Source organism: Oenanthe melanoleuca, chromosome 4 (assembly GCF_029582105.1).
Source record: "Oenanthe melanoleuca isolate GR-GAL-2019-014 chromosome 4, OMel1.0, whole genome shotgun sequence".
Taxonomy (NCBI): domain Eukaryota; kingdom Metazoa; phylum Chordata; class Aves; order Passeriformes; family Muscicapidae; genus Oenanthe; species Oenanthe melanoleuca.
The window spans coordinates 33,645,338-33,661,785 of record NC_079337.1 but is presented as its reverse complement, the minus strand read 5'-3'; the positions used below and the strand labels follow the sequence as shown (position 1 = coordinate 33,661,785).

The 16,448-nt window shown below is 35.6% G+C and overlaps 1 protein-coding gene across 6 annotated transcripts in view; it reads left to right on the top strand.

Annotated features, from left to right (window-relative positions):
* NEK1 (NIMA related kinase 1) overlaps window positions 1-16,448 on the top strand; it is a 43,362-nt gene that overhangs the window by 13,055 nt on the left and 13,859 nt on the right. For 2 of the 6 annotated variants that reach the window (XM_056489471.1, XM_056489476.1), the window contains exons 11-21: window positions 1,496-1,653; window positions 3,661-3,714; window positions 3,851-3,898; window positions 3,991-4,062; window positions 7,080-7,261; window positions 7,344-7,472; window positions 10,839-10,941; window positions 13,748-13,831; window positions 14,368-14,451; window positions 14,930-15,022; window positions 16,036-16,131. In XM_056489471.1, coding sequence (XP_056345446.1) covers window positions 1,496-1,653; window positions 3,661-3,714; window positions 3,851-3,898; window positions 3,991-4,062; window positions 7,080-7,261; window positions 7,344-7,472; window positions 10,839-10,941; window positions 13,748-13,831; window positions 14,368-14,451; window positions 14,930-15,022; window positions 16,036-16,131 — 1,103 coding nt within the window. The remainder of the gene's footprint in view (window positions 1-1,495; window positions 1,654-3,660; window positions 3,715-3,850; window positions 3,899-3,990; window positions 4,063-7,079; window positions 7,262-7,343; window positions 7,473-10,838; window positions 10,942-13,747; window positions 13,832-14,367; window positions 14,452-14,929; window positions 15,023-16,035; window positions 16,132-16,448) is intronic. The other 4 variants (XM_056489472.1, XM_056489474.1, XM_056489473.1 and 1 more) reach the window with 4 other exon arrangements.

The following is a 16,448-nucleotide window of genomic DNA, read 5'->3' as shown; positions in this document are numbered from 1 at the left end:
AGCTGGATATATGTTGGGTACAAATAATGCAAATACAAGCTATAGGCCTGTAATATATTAAGTGTACTTTTTTTCTTACAGTATGCTGCACTTTCAAAATTTAAGGAGACAGTGTAGATTGCAAATAATGTAACTAATTCATATGCTATGATTGTATGACTTATTTTTATCCCTTCATAATGACAAATGGCTAATGAGAAGTATGATTTCTTAAAAAAATGTAGCATGTTTCATTAGAGATTCCAAGTTAAAGCCCTGACTTCAGTGTAATTCAGTTAAATTTCTGCTAGTGGTAACAAAGATCAATTCTGTCAAGATGGTCTTACTTCATTTTACTGCGTTAGTTTGCCTTTTTTTTTTTTTTATTAGATTCCCTTCCCAGTTATTTTATTTCCCTGTAATTATTTGATGCTCTGGCAAGAGCTTTGGTATCTCTTGCTGTCCATCTACTCTGCAGTAAGAGAGCCCTGCTAACCCGGAATCAAACCCACACTATTGGTGTATATTCAGGAACTCTATGGGGAAAACAATATCCCTAGAAGCCGTTGAAACTCTTCTAGAACTGATCTTCTGCCATTAGCATTGCAGGTTTCAGTCCAGTGTTGTTAGTGGATACAGGCCCATCTCTCCATTCTATTAGGAAACCTCTTCCCTCTGTACATGACCACTGTGCAGTAAAGCAAGGCAGCTGAATTAAGTGTCAGTTATCCAACTTGAAGGCTTAAGATTTAAAAGCACAAGAATGGTTTTCTTCTATTTCTTATCAAACATCAAACTTAGACAAGCTAATACATCAGCTTAAGTGATTAAAATGTTAACAGTTTTTACAGGTTCAGGAGGATGCTCATGCACAAAAAACCTGAAACCCAACTGTGACTGCAAAGCAAATTTACTTTTATTACTAGCAGTAGGAAATAATACATACGGACCCCTGGTTCCTGCAAGGCCATAGGGCAGGAGCAGGATGTGGAGAGCATGGAGAGCTCATGCAGGAGGGTCAGGCAGCCAGTGCACCTTCAGAGTGTCCCCTGGATCCACGCAGTGTGTATCCTGTCCTTGCTTCCCCTCTACCCATGGTTTCTCCTCAGTAGTGGAACTTTTCCAGTTACAATGTCATCTCAGTTCTGGCCAGTGCATTAAATGAGCCACAGAGGCTCATGATCCCACCTCCATGCTAACAACAGCTCCATTATGCATTGTTCCTCTTTCACAGGTTAAGTTCCCACCGATGGATCAATACACTGTTTCCCTTTCAAGGGTCAAGTTTCCACCAGTTATACAGTATTCTTCATTGTCTTATTGATGTGCGCAAGAGCAGACCAGATATGGCAGGGCCTTAGACACGACTTGGGCCCCTGACACACAGTACACCTGTTTTTCTCCAATTTTGCTGTTCTAAGACTTCAGGAAAGTGAAATATGATATACACTGGCCAGTCTGGATAGCTCAAAACCAGGGTTTTTTTATTGTGAGTTTTCTTTTTTTTTCTTTTCAGCTAAAAGACCAGTTCAAGAACAAACACTGACTTCAGTTGCACCAGCTCAGAAAATTACCAAACCTGCTGCAAAATATGGAGTGCCTTTAACTATCAGGAAGTCTTGTGGTGCAGCTAAAAAGCCTAATGAGAAGAAGCCATTGACCAAAATTAGACAGGTAAAAAGCTAAGTTAGTTAAATTGAGCTGTTTTGTTCATCCTTTATTTAAATACTATGCCTTTCTTTTCAAAATATCTTGGTATGTGGACATGCCTCATGCACTTGCAGAGAAAGTAGAACTAGTAGTTTATATGCTTGGCTTGCTTCATTATTGATTGTTTGTTTAGTTGGTTTTAAAATAATTTTTGTAAACTCATATCTTAGGCTTGGGTTTTAATTCCAAGGCTGAATTACATTTGTGTGTTTTTGTTTGCTTTGTTGGTGTTAACCACTCTTAGAAATATTGGTAGCCTGTCACATATACCAAGATCATTGACACTAGATAGGAACATTTGCATATTTTTTCTTTGTTCCAAAATATTTTCAAATTTTCAAAATATGCAATCTTTTTCTAGCCATTTTACAAAGTGTTGTCAGACAGAGAAACTGTGTAATTAAAAGAGGAGTTTTCCAGATTTAATTCCATGATCTAATGAGAAAGTTTTCTGTATACTGTCATAGAGTACTTCTGATCTTTCTTTCTGTTGTCTTCTTTGTATTCCTTATTACATAAAACTTTATTCTCTCTCTTTATTTCATTAATTGCTGCATGGTCAGGAGTTGTTTTTGCTACAGCTAGTTTTGAGCTATATGCACATGCCAAACACCTAGCAACCAAGAGGCTGCTGCTTCAGCAGGAGAACTAGTTCTGATTTTCTTCTGAATAAGTAGCATGGTTATTGTTGTGGAGCTTGGGGGTTTTTTTACCTTCTCCCATGAAACTTCAGGGAACATACTAAAACCCCCGTTCATCTGTCAAAGTAGTAGGTGGAGAGAAATTTATCCTTGAGATACAAATTATTTCTGAAGTTCAATAGTTATCAGAGGTTTAGAGAAAAGCTCATTGATCACACAAGCCTTGTTGGTTTGTGAAACACAGTTTGAAAAAGCAAGAAGAGAGAGTGTAGACTTCTTTTGTGTCCATATGAAATCACAAGGTTTATGTGTTTTAAGGCTTACTTGCAAAGCCATCTATGGGTCTTTATCAGCCAACACTGATCCAACTTGCCCTGAGACTTAATGTGGCAGGGAAGAGACTGAGGAAATATCCCCTTTCCAAATGGAAGAAGTCAGTGATGGTGCTATTTTAAGACAGCCTTTTTGTGAATTGTATCTAGTGATAAAATAGAAACAATGGCTACAGCTTAATATAAATTGTATTCTCTGAGTCTGAGCTTGCAGCTCTTACCTGGCTTTTCAGAGGAGCATGCAACAATCATCTCCTTTATTTAGTAATATTACATAAACACTATATTATTACAAATCTCTAAGGTTTCTAAATTTTGTGATACTTGATTTTAAAGTACCCATTTGACAGGATTGCATGTTGTCAAAACAAAAATACTATGAAGCTCTGTGTGTTCTAGTATGGTCAGAAAGAAAAAAGCTTTAAAAGTAATGATGGCTTTTTTGAGAAGACTAGAGTAAACAGCACATTTTATTAACTATAGCTGCTTCTTTAGCAGGTATTCAGTGGCGTCATAGGTAACAAGAACCTTAGTTAGAGTTGTACCAAGTACCAAGCAAAAGAGCCCTAGGATAATCTACCAAATCTTTTCTCCAAATAAGAGAATCTTAATATCTAGGACCTCTCAAAGAGTTACTCTAAAGAAAAGATTGTAATGAAGAGTGATACTACCAGAGAAGAAAAATTTAAAAAAAAGAGATTTAAAAATCACTCTCTTCAGATTTTGAAGAACTTTTAGTTCTTTAGAACTTTTAGGATGAACATGAAATAATCTGTTTTCAAACTGAGCAAAAGCCAAGTCCGCAGCAAGAATAACAAAATATGACCTTCAAACCTTTATTCCTCATCTTTTTTCCCCAACATTATGTAGCAGTATTTTTATTTTTTTTTAAATTTTCGTGGGCATACACCAGCAATTGGATCAATAACCCGTCTTGACAGAGACTTGACAGAGTAATAGCTCAGTAATAAATACCAAATTATATGCTTATTTTTCAGGAACCATCAAAAAAGAAAAGGTTAGAATTGCCTGAAAAACGCCAGAAAGAGCAGGTAGACAAGAGTCTTCGGATTTTTTCTTTATTCCCCCGTGTTAATTTTAATGAAATACCTTGTGGTGAGGTGTCTATGAATATGCAGTAGTTTGATTTCCCAGTTCCTTAACATGTTTAATCCTTATACATTGCAGATCAGTTTACCGAAGGCAGATGAAATGAGAAGATTGGAAAAAGAAAGGGTAAAATATATTTAAAATGCATTAAGTGTGAAGTTCAATTTTTACTTAGTGGTTTCTTGAATTTTCTTTTCCTGTATTGTTTTCTCCTTCAGATGGAACGAATAAACAGAGCCAGGGAACAAGGATGGAGGAATGTGCTTGGTTCAGGTGGAAGTGGTGTTAAGGTTGGCAGCAGATGCAGAAATGTGGTGCAGTCTCTTCTCCCGACCTTTGATTATATGAAATGGTCTTCTCTTTTCAGAAAGATCTACTCTTTGAGGTCAACTCTTGGGGCTACCCATTATCAATCTGTGAATAATTTGAAATAGACTGTAAAAGCTCCACCCTGACCTTTTGGAGATTATGTGCAATTTTCATTTTCAGTGTTTCCTAAATTTCTGAATCTCTTCTCTTTCTGCCCGTAATAGTTTTCACGTGCCACTTTCTTATTTCCACACCTGCTTTTGCTGCTTTTCCTGTGCTGAGTGTATGCATGAACAGCTTCTTTCACATCCAAGTTTGTTCTTGAATTTTTTTGTTCCCAGTTTTTCATATTATAGTAATGGACCTCTTCTCCAGTTGCTTCTAAACATTCCTTTTTATTTAGCAACACATGTGTTTCTATATGTCAATAAGATATTCAGGGGGGGAGTAAAAAATTCTGAGTACATCTATCTAATTCTTTTTTTAATGCAGTGTGCTGTTTAACCATTCACTTTGTGCATAATTTATTCTGATTCCTGTGACAGTTTCTTTTTCCCTATTTGTGCATGTCATAGTTTCATAACTGTCCTGGAGAGTAGTCTCATCAAGTTAGTTGAATGTAAGGGTCTGGGTACTTTCATCAGACAGTGCCAGTGCAGGAATTTTAGTGCTATGGTGTAAATCTTGCTGACAATAGAAAGTGGATTGAAAAGCAGGGATTTGTTGTGGTGGTAGTGATATGAAAAAAGTGACAGAAAAATCTTATGAAAATACTGGGCATAAACATGTTTAGTAGGGCTTTTGTAAGCAAACTTTGACTGAGCAATAAAGTCAAAATGGATAGAGGTTTTATTGCTATTCCTTGTAAAAAAATGAGGAATGCACAAACACTGACCAGGTTTCAGTAGCTTATTAAATGTTTCATTTCAAAATAGATATCCTCTTTGGATGTGTGCCTCACATCATATAAGTAAAGCTTAAATATAAAGGCAAACTTAAGCATACCAGACTTTAAATACTACGAAGTGCTGATTTAATGGGAAAAAAAAAACAACAAAACCACCAAGAAATGTAATTTGACTCCTATGTTGTCCTCCTCTCCTTCAAGATCAAACTGACAAGCACCAATACGGGCTCCCATACAACATGATACGCATGCATTCTCACATTTGGATGAGAGTTGCATGTGCATGTTCCTGAGCACAGTGTTTCTGATTAACTCAGGGAGTTTTACTGAGAACATATGAACTGTTCTATTGTAGCTCCAGCTGCATTGTTATCTGTATTCTCAGTTTTCTAGGGAGGCTGAGGCCAGTGAGTTCGTCTGTTTTCACCAGGTGTCACTGGTGTAAAACATCATGGTGGATAGAAAAATCATTGAGATGTCTTCTTCAAATTGGATAGTTGAGTACAAATCACACTGCAGGCTTCTAGTTTACCGTCATTTCTGGTTTCCATATACTATTATAGTGTTCTTGACTTAATTATCTTTTTGCTTTCTCCAGCGTGAAAGCAGTATATCCAGCAACTCCCTGACAGTGCTGTTGAATAGCATTCATTGTTCAAGCTTACCAATAACACAAGCCATAAAGCCTCTTACAAAGGCACAGCAGAGTCATGCACTGCATGATTCTGTCCTCCTGTTTTCTTTTCGGGTTGATTGCTGGCACCTGTTTCTGAGGAAAAGTAGAGAAAAGAGGTTTGGCTTTGGGTTTGTGGTTCTAGCAGGGGGGGTAGCTGTTCTCCAGACTGTTGATGAGTACCTGCTTCATATCATTTGCCTAGAGAATGATGATCATTCTCTAGAATTTCTTTAGATTTTGGAAACTAATAATGATAAGTGAAACTTTGAATAGTGTCTAAAGACTTTTCCTTCTATTTGTAGAAACTATAGTCTTGTATAGTTATTTTTATTCAGACCAGCAGTCTACCTGCATATTTGTTTGAATGCCTAGATAAATCCTTGATTTAGTACTCTCATCTGGATTATGCAGAGTCATTGATGGGCACTGAACAACTGAAACTCAGAATGTGAGATAAATTCCATTGTCAAATATAGTCTATTTGAGAACTTCCAAACAGGTAGTCTTAAATCTGTCACATCTGTACTCACCTGTTTGAATTTATATTAAATACTTCAGACCACTCTGAAAAAAAGATTGACACTGTTGTTAAAACAAATTTCATAGTTTTACTACCATAGGCTATTTGACTGCTTCCCCCAGTTGTAAAGGAAATATTTTTATGCATGTGCTGACAACCTTAACCTTGTTTTGCCAGTTTTACATTTTCTGCATCCATCCTTGGCTGTTACTGTACACAGCTGCTTGAAACATTCTTTTTTCATTATTTTCGCCTGAAAATTCTGCAGGAATTCTAGTGCTTTGAGAATGACAGGTATAATTTGCATAAAGCAGTACCTTGTGGTTGGTGTTCTCCTGATCTGAGCTTCTCTACTAAAGAAGCATCTCAAGTCTAGTGATGGAAATCAAGTTATGGGTTGGTGGCAATGGGGCTTCTCACACAAATCTGCACTTAGTGCCATTCAGCAAACTTAGAACTGTTCTCAGCTGTTTCCAGCTTCATGAAAAAAATGTGTGTTTGGCTATAAGTCACTTGTTACTATTTCAGTTGGAATCGTATAACATTTTTTAGCTAAAACTTTGATTTTTGCTATATAATGTTATCTATCTCTGTTTACACTTCAGTGGAGTAGTTTTCAATGACTTCCAAAATGTGTAGTAGATGGCTCATGTATAGCTGGACTATTTCTAAAGGAAGCCAAAATGGTGCTTTATTCTGGTCTGCTAACCAATTTATATAAAAATTTATATATCTTACAATTCATTAAAATTGGGGCATGCTGGGATAAATCTAGGACTGATTTAGAATTGTTGCAGAATATGTTAATATTTTTAGCTCTGCTGAAGAGGTAAAAATTGGAAGAGCCTATTAAAACCAGTATTTGAGATTTCCACACTACCCCTTTGGTTTCCAGGCACCATATTATGTCGGTGGAGGTGGTGTTGGTCCTTTTCCTGTGTCTTCCAGAGGACGCTATGAACACTATCATGCTATTTTTGATCAGATGCAACAGCAAAAGGAAAATGTCTTCAGACTAGCTGAAGAGAGGGAAGCCAAAGTGAGAGCAAAACTACAAGACCGAGGAGTTGTTGAAAGGTATGGCTGCCTTCCATTAGAAGCTGCATGTGGTCTGCTTTAGATGAAAGTAATGAAAGTTACTGTACGTATTTATCTACAGAGGAATTCCACCTGGAACACGTCCAGGAGTTCCTAAGGGACCTGCAGGTCATCACCATTTACCAGATGTTGGTGCAGTTAGGAAAAAAGTGAAAAGATTGAAGGAGGCTAAACAAGCCAATGCAAACAGGTTGGACTGTGATAATCTGTGAATCTGTCCCTACATGTTAGATTCTTGTTTTGTGTCTGGTTTCATTTAGTAGTTGAGCATGTCTCAAAATCACTTCTACTCATTAGTATTGTGCTGTCTGTTTGTGTGTTAGTCCCTCACAGACCACAATTCTTTTAGAGCCAGTGGAGATCTTGGCTTTTCCAGTAATGGAAAAAATAGTTTACTAAGCAAATGTGCCTAAAGTAGATTTCAGACAAAATTGTTGGCTTAATGTGGTTGCAGATAACAGTGTAAACCTCCTCCTTTGCTTTGCTCATTGTTCCACTTTTTGTGTTACCTGACAAGATGCTTCCTTCTCCCATCATCTTATTCTTCCTGCCTTCTCTGCACCTAAGCGTTTGTAGTATTGCACAGTGTGTAGAGTGGTCCCAGAGTTGTTGGCTCTAGTTTGCTGGTCAGTGGAAAACTTCTAGGAGCTTTCTTCATTGAGATATGAATGTCAGGTGTTAGTAACGGTGTGCAGCTTCTAATTTGATATTCAAATAGTGAATTAGAAGATCTATTACTGTAAATAGGGTATTTTTATATTTAAAAGGATTGCAAGCATTTTCTTTTTAATGTTTTCACTCTTTCAAAAAGTTTCTTCAAAACTTTGCTCCCCTTTAAATCTTGTAATATTGCCCAAGGACCTGTGTTTGCAGTTGTGACTAGTAAATGGGAAAATACCATTTTCCTGGAAGTTTAGTACTGTGAATGTTACTAATTGACTTTCCTAGAGGCACAGATTTTCTCCTTCATTATTTAAACTTCTGCAGAGCCAATGATCTGTTCCATGGAGGAAGAAATAAATGGAGTTAATGTGAGAAAAAGGAAGTGGCCAAAGAAACCACTTATTCTTGTAAACTAAATTAATTCGATTTTATGTTCTAATATAATATGTACTTGCAATTATAGATTTTTTACTGTTTTAAAATTTGCAGAAATTGCATCATGCTTATCACTGATACTACAATTCTGAAAGCTCCAAGGTATATTTTATATTCTTTATAGTAGGTTGGACTGTTGTGAGATAGTTAAAATTCTTCCTGGTCCAACCCAGTACTGGGAAGTATCTTTTGCCAGCTGTATTTAAACGTATTTCCTTCTCTATTTATTCTCAGTGCTTTGCTCAAAGCGCACAGTCCCCACCTCTTGCCTAGATTAAGAAACAGTTTGACCCATACATTTGAAAATATTAGATTATGTTTGTCTACACCTGGATAAACTATTTTAAATGTATTAAAATTGAGAGAAACTACATCAGAGTGCTACAAATTATAAAGTAATATGGAGACTGGGAAAATAAACCAATTTAGTATTTTTCAAATACATGAATTCAGAAGCACTCAATGAAAACACTGTCCAGAAGTTCCAAAATAGGTAGAGACTGGGTTTTTTTTCTGTTTATAAACTGGATAACTGTTAGCCTTAAACTGAGGTTCTGTTTCTTAGCATCTTAAATATGTTAAGAATTTGTATTTTACCTAGAAGCAATTTTAATAATAATATATTTAAATAAATAATAAATAAATAATAAATTTTAATAATTTATAGCCAGCCTAGCTGTATTTCTGTCCTGTACTTAATTCTTTCAGCTGAAGACGAATGTTCATGATGTTTCATTCAAAGAAAGAATTTAAATAACAAGAACTTTGTTACAGATAGTCAATTTAGGGCATATATCGAAGAAGCTGAAAAATCTTCAAGTTGAAGTCTTTCTCATTGTACGACCACTATTGTAAAGCCAAATATATTCAGTGTCAACATTCTTGAAAAATTCTCTCAGACAGAAGTGCAGCCCAGAAGAAATCTAGTTGAAATGTTTTAGCAAAATGAGTCACTCACCTTTAGAGTAAGAAAAAACATTTTCTTAAAATGTTGAGATAAGATGTTCCTGTGAATTTGGTTTGAGACAAATAGGACTGTACTGATTTGGGCTTTTTTGGAAAGATATCTCCAGCACTATAAGGTTTATGATGTGTGACAAACTTCAGCTGCATGCCAGGGCTTTGCACAGATTTCACTATCCACCAATTGAATTCATATGTATTTAAAAGGTAGAGTAAAAATCTTTTAGTGAATCAGGTATGCATACACAGAGACTGGCAACTGTTTGTTTCTTTACCAGTAACAGACATGTGAAGTTTGTCTTTTGCCTTTTCAGAGCAGTGTTTGTTTTATTGATTCAAAGTGGTTTTATCAAAGGGTTCATTTTAATGAATTGTAACACATGGGAAAAAAAATAATTTCCTTTTTGATTGGGGGTGAAGAAAAAAAATAACAAAATGCAAGTATTTCATTAATGTTTTAATTAATTGTGAGTTACTAGACCTTCCTGTATTGGAAAATTATTCTTTCTTTAACTGCCTCAGCCTAATGGATTATTGCTATCAGCATATTCCTATTTCTTCCTGACTGTTGCCAAACCCCTGGTAGGTCCTCAATTAGCGAGGCTCGAGGAACCTTGGAAAGGCCTCAGCATTCTACCATTTGTAGAATATCTTGCAGCATTTCTCAGTGTTTTGGTTTTATTTTAGTACTGTACTTGTCTGGGTCTACTTCTAATGAATTTGACAGAATCTGGTTCCTCTATAATCTTATGAATGTACTCGTAGAGTTTCAGGGTGCTCAGTTATGTAACTTAAATGTAGCCTTCTTGTCTTCCCAGGCAGGTCCCTGACCTGGGGTGAAACTTATCAAAAAACAATCATCTTGTTATGGCTGATTCTAGGGTAGGAAAATTCCTTCACAGACCCTTTGAAAAGTAACAAAAAATAAATCCCCCAAGATTCCCTAGAAGGAATTGCCAGAACACTTTGAGAATAGTAGCACTGTAGTAATTCCCTAAGTAGTAGAAACTCTTACTACTAATGTAGGACAGTCTTGAAAGGCTGTCACAGTATTGACCTTACTAATTGGCTCGTGTGATGAGTTCTTGTTCATTTCTGAAAGGAAATCTTGAAGGAGTCTTCTTTGTCACAAATTATAATGGTAAAGAAACAAGCTGAGACACTTGTAGAAACAATCATACCAAGATTGTCCTTTGACATTCATTTTTGTTTTGATGACAAGGATCTAGAAGGACAACTATACAGTATTTTGGATTTATTTTTTTAATATTTCTTACCTTTACTAAGCCTATTTTCCTCCATTTTGTGGAAGTGGGACTTGTATTTTGGCTGATGAAAGGCATTTTTTTCAAGATGCCTTACTCATATAAAGTTACTTTTTTTTTTCCCTGTGTGTTCTAGTTAGAATAAGTGCGGGGGGGAAGACAGTGGGGGTGGTGGTGCTTAGAGTGTCATATTTCAGAGACTTTCATCTTGCTCTGTTGAAATTACTCAGGCAAAAAGGATGGATAGCTGCAGATAGAGAAAAGCAAGTTGAAGAATTCTGGCAACGAAAGAGAGAAGCCATGGAAAACAAAGCTCGAGCTCAGGGACACATGGTATGAAATCTGATCTTCCTGTGTGTGCATTACTGTTTCAGCATGCTTTGTGAGTCTTTGAAGTAGCATAAGTGAAATGCTGACTAAATATGTTCCTTAAGTATTGAAAAAAAGAGAGAAAATGGAGATAAGTTTTCTGCATTTTGTTGCTAATTTTAATAAAACATCACATAGTCATGCAGTGTATTTCTCTCTTACTTTAAACTTATTAACAGAGAAAATTATCTTTGCATGTGCCTAACTTGCTATTGTGAATTTTAGAAATTCATTTGCATTTTTTCTGTTTATACTTTAGAGTCTTGTTTAAAATTAAACTTTGTGTTATATACAGTAGCTTGAACCAAAAATGAAGTTTGATTAAACTGATACAGCTGATGATCAGACATAGTAGTGCATGCTAGGAAAACACATTCTGCTTATTGAAAAAGTATTATAAAGTCATCCATATCTGTCAATGTTGACCTTTAAAAAACCTTTACTCTTTAGAAATTAGGTAGAAAATAGTGTCATAAAACGTTCTTTATCCTTATGGTTGTAAATTCAGTATTCCTTTAGAAAGTCTGTTTAAAACATATATTGAAAATGACAATGTGTTTTGATAACATGGAGGGTTTTACTTTTTGAGTGCTTCTCCATCCTATTGATATGCAATTGAGTGACAATATCTTTGTCAACTGCTGAAATTGAACTCACTGCTGGAGTAGCAGTCAGATGAGACCAACTGCAGACTTATAGAAGCATCTCCTGAGTTACACCTAATAATCAGATTATGATTTAAAGCCAGGTGTTAATGTAAGAGATTTGCACTCATAGAGTCTTCCTCTAAAACTATGGTTCCATTTTTTAAAACCTTCAAGACCAGCAAATAATTCTGAAAAAAATGAACAATTCTTGTCAAGTTGTTAGTAGTACTTGCTTCCATTTTGTTCTTGACTTTGTTGGCATTTATATAAATTTATGAGATCAGTTAATTTAAAATACCCAACTATTTGAGTTAATATTTCTCAGCTTTCTCTAATGTGGTCTATGAGCCTAAATGTTTTAATCTTAGATGGTTCCTGTAATAAAACAGGAAGGTTATTGAAAAATTAAAAAAGTAACTTCCAGATGATTAAGACTTATAACTTGAAGCCAGAGTACCAAATCCATTCCTGGTTTTGCCATTGAAAACAGAAGTTATCAACAGCTTTCTTCTATTTGTGCAGGACAATAATTTGACTAGCTGGCAGTTGTTGTCATATAGGGATGGGACTATTGTTTGGACAATGTTGATCTGAAAGGAGTAATCATCAGCTAATAGTCAGCCTTTTGTCTGATGACTGGCACTAATTTACCCAGCTTCTATTGCTGTCAGTTTTAATTTTCAACTGACAGTCTAAATTTGACTCAGTAGTTGAGTCAATGGTACTTTCAGACATCTGGTTTTTTAGACAGCTGCTGACCTAATTTGCTACTTCACTGTAGCTGCATGGCATTGCAAAACATGAGTCCTGGTCTTTGAAAATTTAATGTAGACAGATGACTAAAATTAACAATCTACAAAAAAGAAAATCAGTTCTCAAAAATCTTGCTTCCAGTTTCTTAAGAGCAGTTGTATAAATTGCCATCAGTGATGTAAATACCTAAAATGACTTCAGTGCTAGAACAAAGAACAATGAAATTCATTCAATAATGCCAATAAGCTTTTGTAAAGCTTGTGAACATATATTAAAAGGTTAAAAATAAAACCGTGTATTTTCTGAAAAGATGAAGATAGAAAATATTCTTTTCCATTTTGTATGGCTTAGTGCTTCAGCTGAAACCAGCATTCATGGAGCCCTTGTGAATGTATAGGAGCTACTCTTCCACAAAATGGTTCCTTTAATTTGTTCTCTGATCCCATGGTCGCTACACCACAGAAGTGATGTGCTATTTCCTTGAGCTATTACTTTTTCTCAATCTGAGCGATTATTTAACAAGAATATTTGGATTCAGTCAATAACCTCGCTAGAGTATCTACTTACTGATGGTTCTCTACACACAAGCTTGAGAAAGCCAAGGCCCCTGGCATTTTATGAGGGTGAAGGCCTATCACATGCATGTGTGCTTGATGTCTTTACTGTATGTTGCACTAACAAATCAAGGAATTTTTAACCTGTTCAGCAAAAATTCATGGTATATCATTAGTAAAATAATTCAAGTATTCTTTATTTTAATCCAAGGAGAAAACATGAAGTTAAAAGATTCTTGTACTGTTCTGTACAGGACTTTCTTCAAGGTTGAAATCCTTTTGGTCACAAATTGCAGAGTACATCACATGAACCAAGTCTATATACTGCATGTGTACTATACATTTAGCACAGCTTGTTAGGTATAATGACTATATTTAGGTGCTTTATTAGATTTTTGAGTCATCATTGTTAAAAAAGCTTAATCTAAGAGCATAAAAAGATTCCACTTTCCACTTTTTAGGCTTGACTCAGCAATGGCAGAAATCCCAACTCTGTAACACCATTTTTTTATAATCCAGTTGTAGAAAATTCATAACCATAACAATTTAGGTTTTCTAACACAGCATGAGAAAATCAGAATTAAAAGGAGAAGGCAACTATATTCTTAGAGCTCTTATCTCTCTCTTTGGCTACTCAGAATTTTTAGTTACTGCTGTCATATGTTTCATGTAAATGGAAAAGGATTATTGGTTAACATCAGAACATCTGCAGATCTTTGATGGATTTAGTTTCTTATAAGTGAACAGTTATTGGATAAAGCAGATAATTTTACTGCCCCAGCCACCTTAAATTTGATACCATTAAATGGCAAACAGGGTACACTGCAAAACCTGGCAGATACCTATGGAGGCAGGTCCATTTCTGCAAGAGGAAGGAAATCAAGAAACAAGGAGGAAGAGGTATGCTTGCTGCATGTTTGCCGCTTTGCTCATCACAAAAATAGCACTTCTTTGACCTTGACTTTGCCCAGTTTCCCTGCATGGTTCCATCTGTGTAACAAAATCAAAGAATTTCTAATTTTCTAGGAAATAGTTTACTGTTAATGTACTTAAGTTTGAGTGTGTTTAATTGTTTTGGTTTCTTAAATAATCGAAGTAATAGTTGCTTCCATCAGTCTGTCTCAGAGATGTTCTTGAACTTGATACACATAGGTATCACTGTATCCTAATCTTGTTGTGATAAATGCAACCTTCCCTAGCTTTCAGTAATGTAAAATGTAGTTATAATTAATACTGAGAAGCATACTTTCCAATTTTCTTTATTTTCATTACATGAGAATTTTTACAGAGGTTAGTGAGTGCTAGTGATGTAATAACAATAATGTTGGGGGACGGCTCACCCATTTTATTTTTTTGTGTAATCTAATATATTGTAAGTTAACTATACTGAAGAGAGTTTCCATAGAGCTGAAACTTGTTTCATTTCTTTGTGTTAGGAGTATCTGGCAAGATTGAGACAGATCCGGCTACAAAACTTTAATGAACGTCAACAGATTAGAGCAAAACTTCGTGGAGATAAGGTTGGTTTAAAAATTATCTTAAATACTTACAGAAGTTAATTGTGGGATGTATTCTTTCACCCCTAGTGGAAGACTTTTAGAGACATATATTTTAGACAGCGCATATTGTGAAAAAAACTGGAATTCTACAGCATCAAAGCTTTGTGTACCTCACCTGCAGAACATGCAGCAGTGATGAGGGGTGGCAGGTGAGAGCCCAGCATTGTGGGCTGCTTTCCTTACAACAAGAGGCACGTTACTTTTCTCCTGACTTACTAAAGCTTCACGTCTTTTAAAACCAATCCTCCCTGAAAAAACAAATGGATAAACAAAACCCCGACTGATCTCAGAGATGAAGCTCTGTTCAAGTATACATTGCATTTAAGCAAGGATTTAGTGAAATTGACTCATGTTAGTCATACAGTCAATTAAAATAATCTGAGTAGGCACTCGTATCACTCAGCTTTTAAATACATGAACTGATGATAATTCCTCGAAGACTTTCACTTTGCAGAGTGAAGCTGTCAGTTCTGATGGACAGGACTCTAGCGAAGAAGCAGAACTGAAACGCAAGAAGATAGAAGCACAGAAGGTAAGTGTGGAGTGGGAGGAGATGGAAGTTACTTTGTCAAATATGTTTTATATCCCATGAATTTTCTTATATTTCATTTTGCTAACAATAGTTTGTTCATGTATCCACAACAAGGAGAGTGGGTGGGGTTTAACTGTATTGAGCAAACAACTCTGTTCAGCTGCTTTATCTTGATAATTTTAAAATATGCTGAGACAGTGTAGTCTATTCTTGCAAGTCAAAGATTTTCCCTGTCCCGTCTTTGAGATTTCTCTGTATGGTAGCTTTAGTCCTAATGGCAATGTGGTATAACTAAATCAGCATTTTGAGACTGAAGGGATAAGGAAGATGTACCTTAGACAACAGCATTATTTTGGTTAAAGAATAAAGGAGGACAAAACTCCTTAAATGGGCTGACATGGGCTATGTGTGGATTGGAATGTGCACTATATAATCCTGTGATGAATTAAAGGTGCATTTCACAGAAATACAGTGTTTGTTTAGAACTTTATTCCATGTAGTGGTTTTATATCACTATTTCACAATACTATATATAGCAAGTATTGCTCTTGTCTGTTCTATAATTTTTCCCCCACCATCTGCAAAGTACAGTGTAAAAACAAGCTAACCTTATGCCTAACCTGAAAACTAGAGGTGAAACAGCAAGTGAAGCTTTTTGTGTATAAGTTGGTAAAATTTGAACTGAATATTTAATAATTTTTGATTAATGCATTTGTCTTCAAAGCTAATTTTAAGTGGAGTTTCTAATTTTGCATTACTATTTAAGATTAATTTAAGATTACTATGTACACTAAAATTACAACCTGCAGAACTGCAATTAAATTTTGAGGAGTTGCCATTATTTCAACATAGATGATCAGCAGTGATTTTGTCAGTGGGGTCCTCCTTTCACAGTCTGTACAGTAGTGAGAGAAAGGGAGATGAATAATCCAAGAATATTCCTTCTTAAAATGTTTAGTGAAATAGACTGCTGATGATTTTAAGTTGGTCTCTTTTTCGCTTGTTTACTGTAGGCCCAAGCAAATGCTCGTGCTGCAGTTTTGAAGGAACAGTTGGAGAGAAAGAGAAAGGAAGCCTATGAAAGAGAGAAAAGAGCCTGGGAAGACCATGTAAGAAAATAAATCTGTTACATGCAGTTGGAGTATGTAGGCCCGTATAAATAAAATCCTGTACTATGATTTTTCAAGACAAGTAGTTCTGAAATTGGAAACGGTATCTTGTGTCAGTCAGAATTCCCTAATTAGAAGCCTAATCTTAGGTATGCTTGTAGGAAGACTTCAAAACATCAAACCTAAGAATCATTAGGATTGCCCCAATTATTTTATTAATGGTCTGTTAATGGCCAAAATTTTATTTTATCTTCTTTTACTTTTGTGTGCTATGGAACAAGTCCAACTAGTAATATAATGACTAGAAAAAGCAGCAT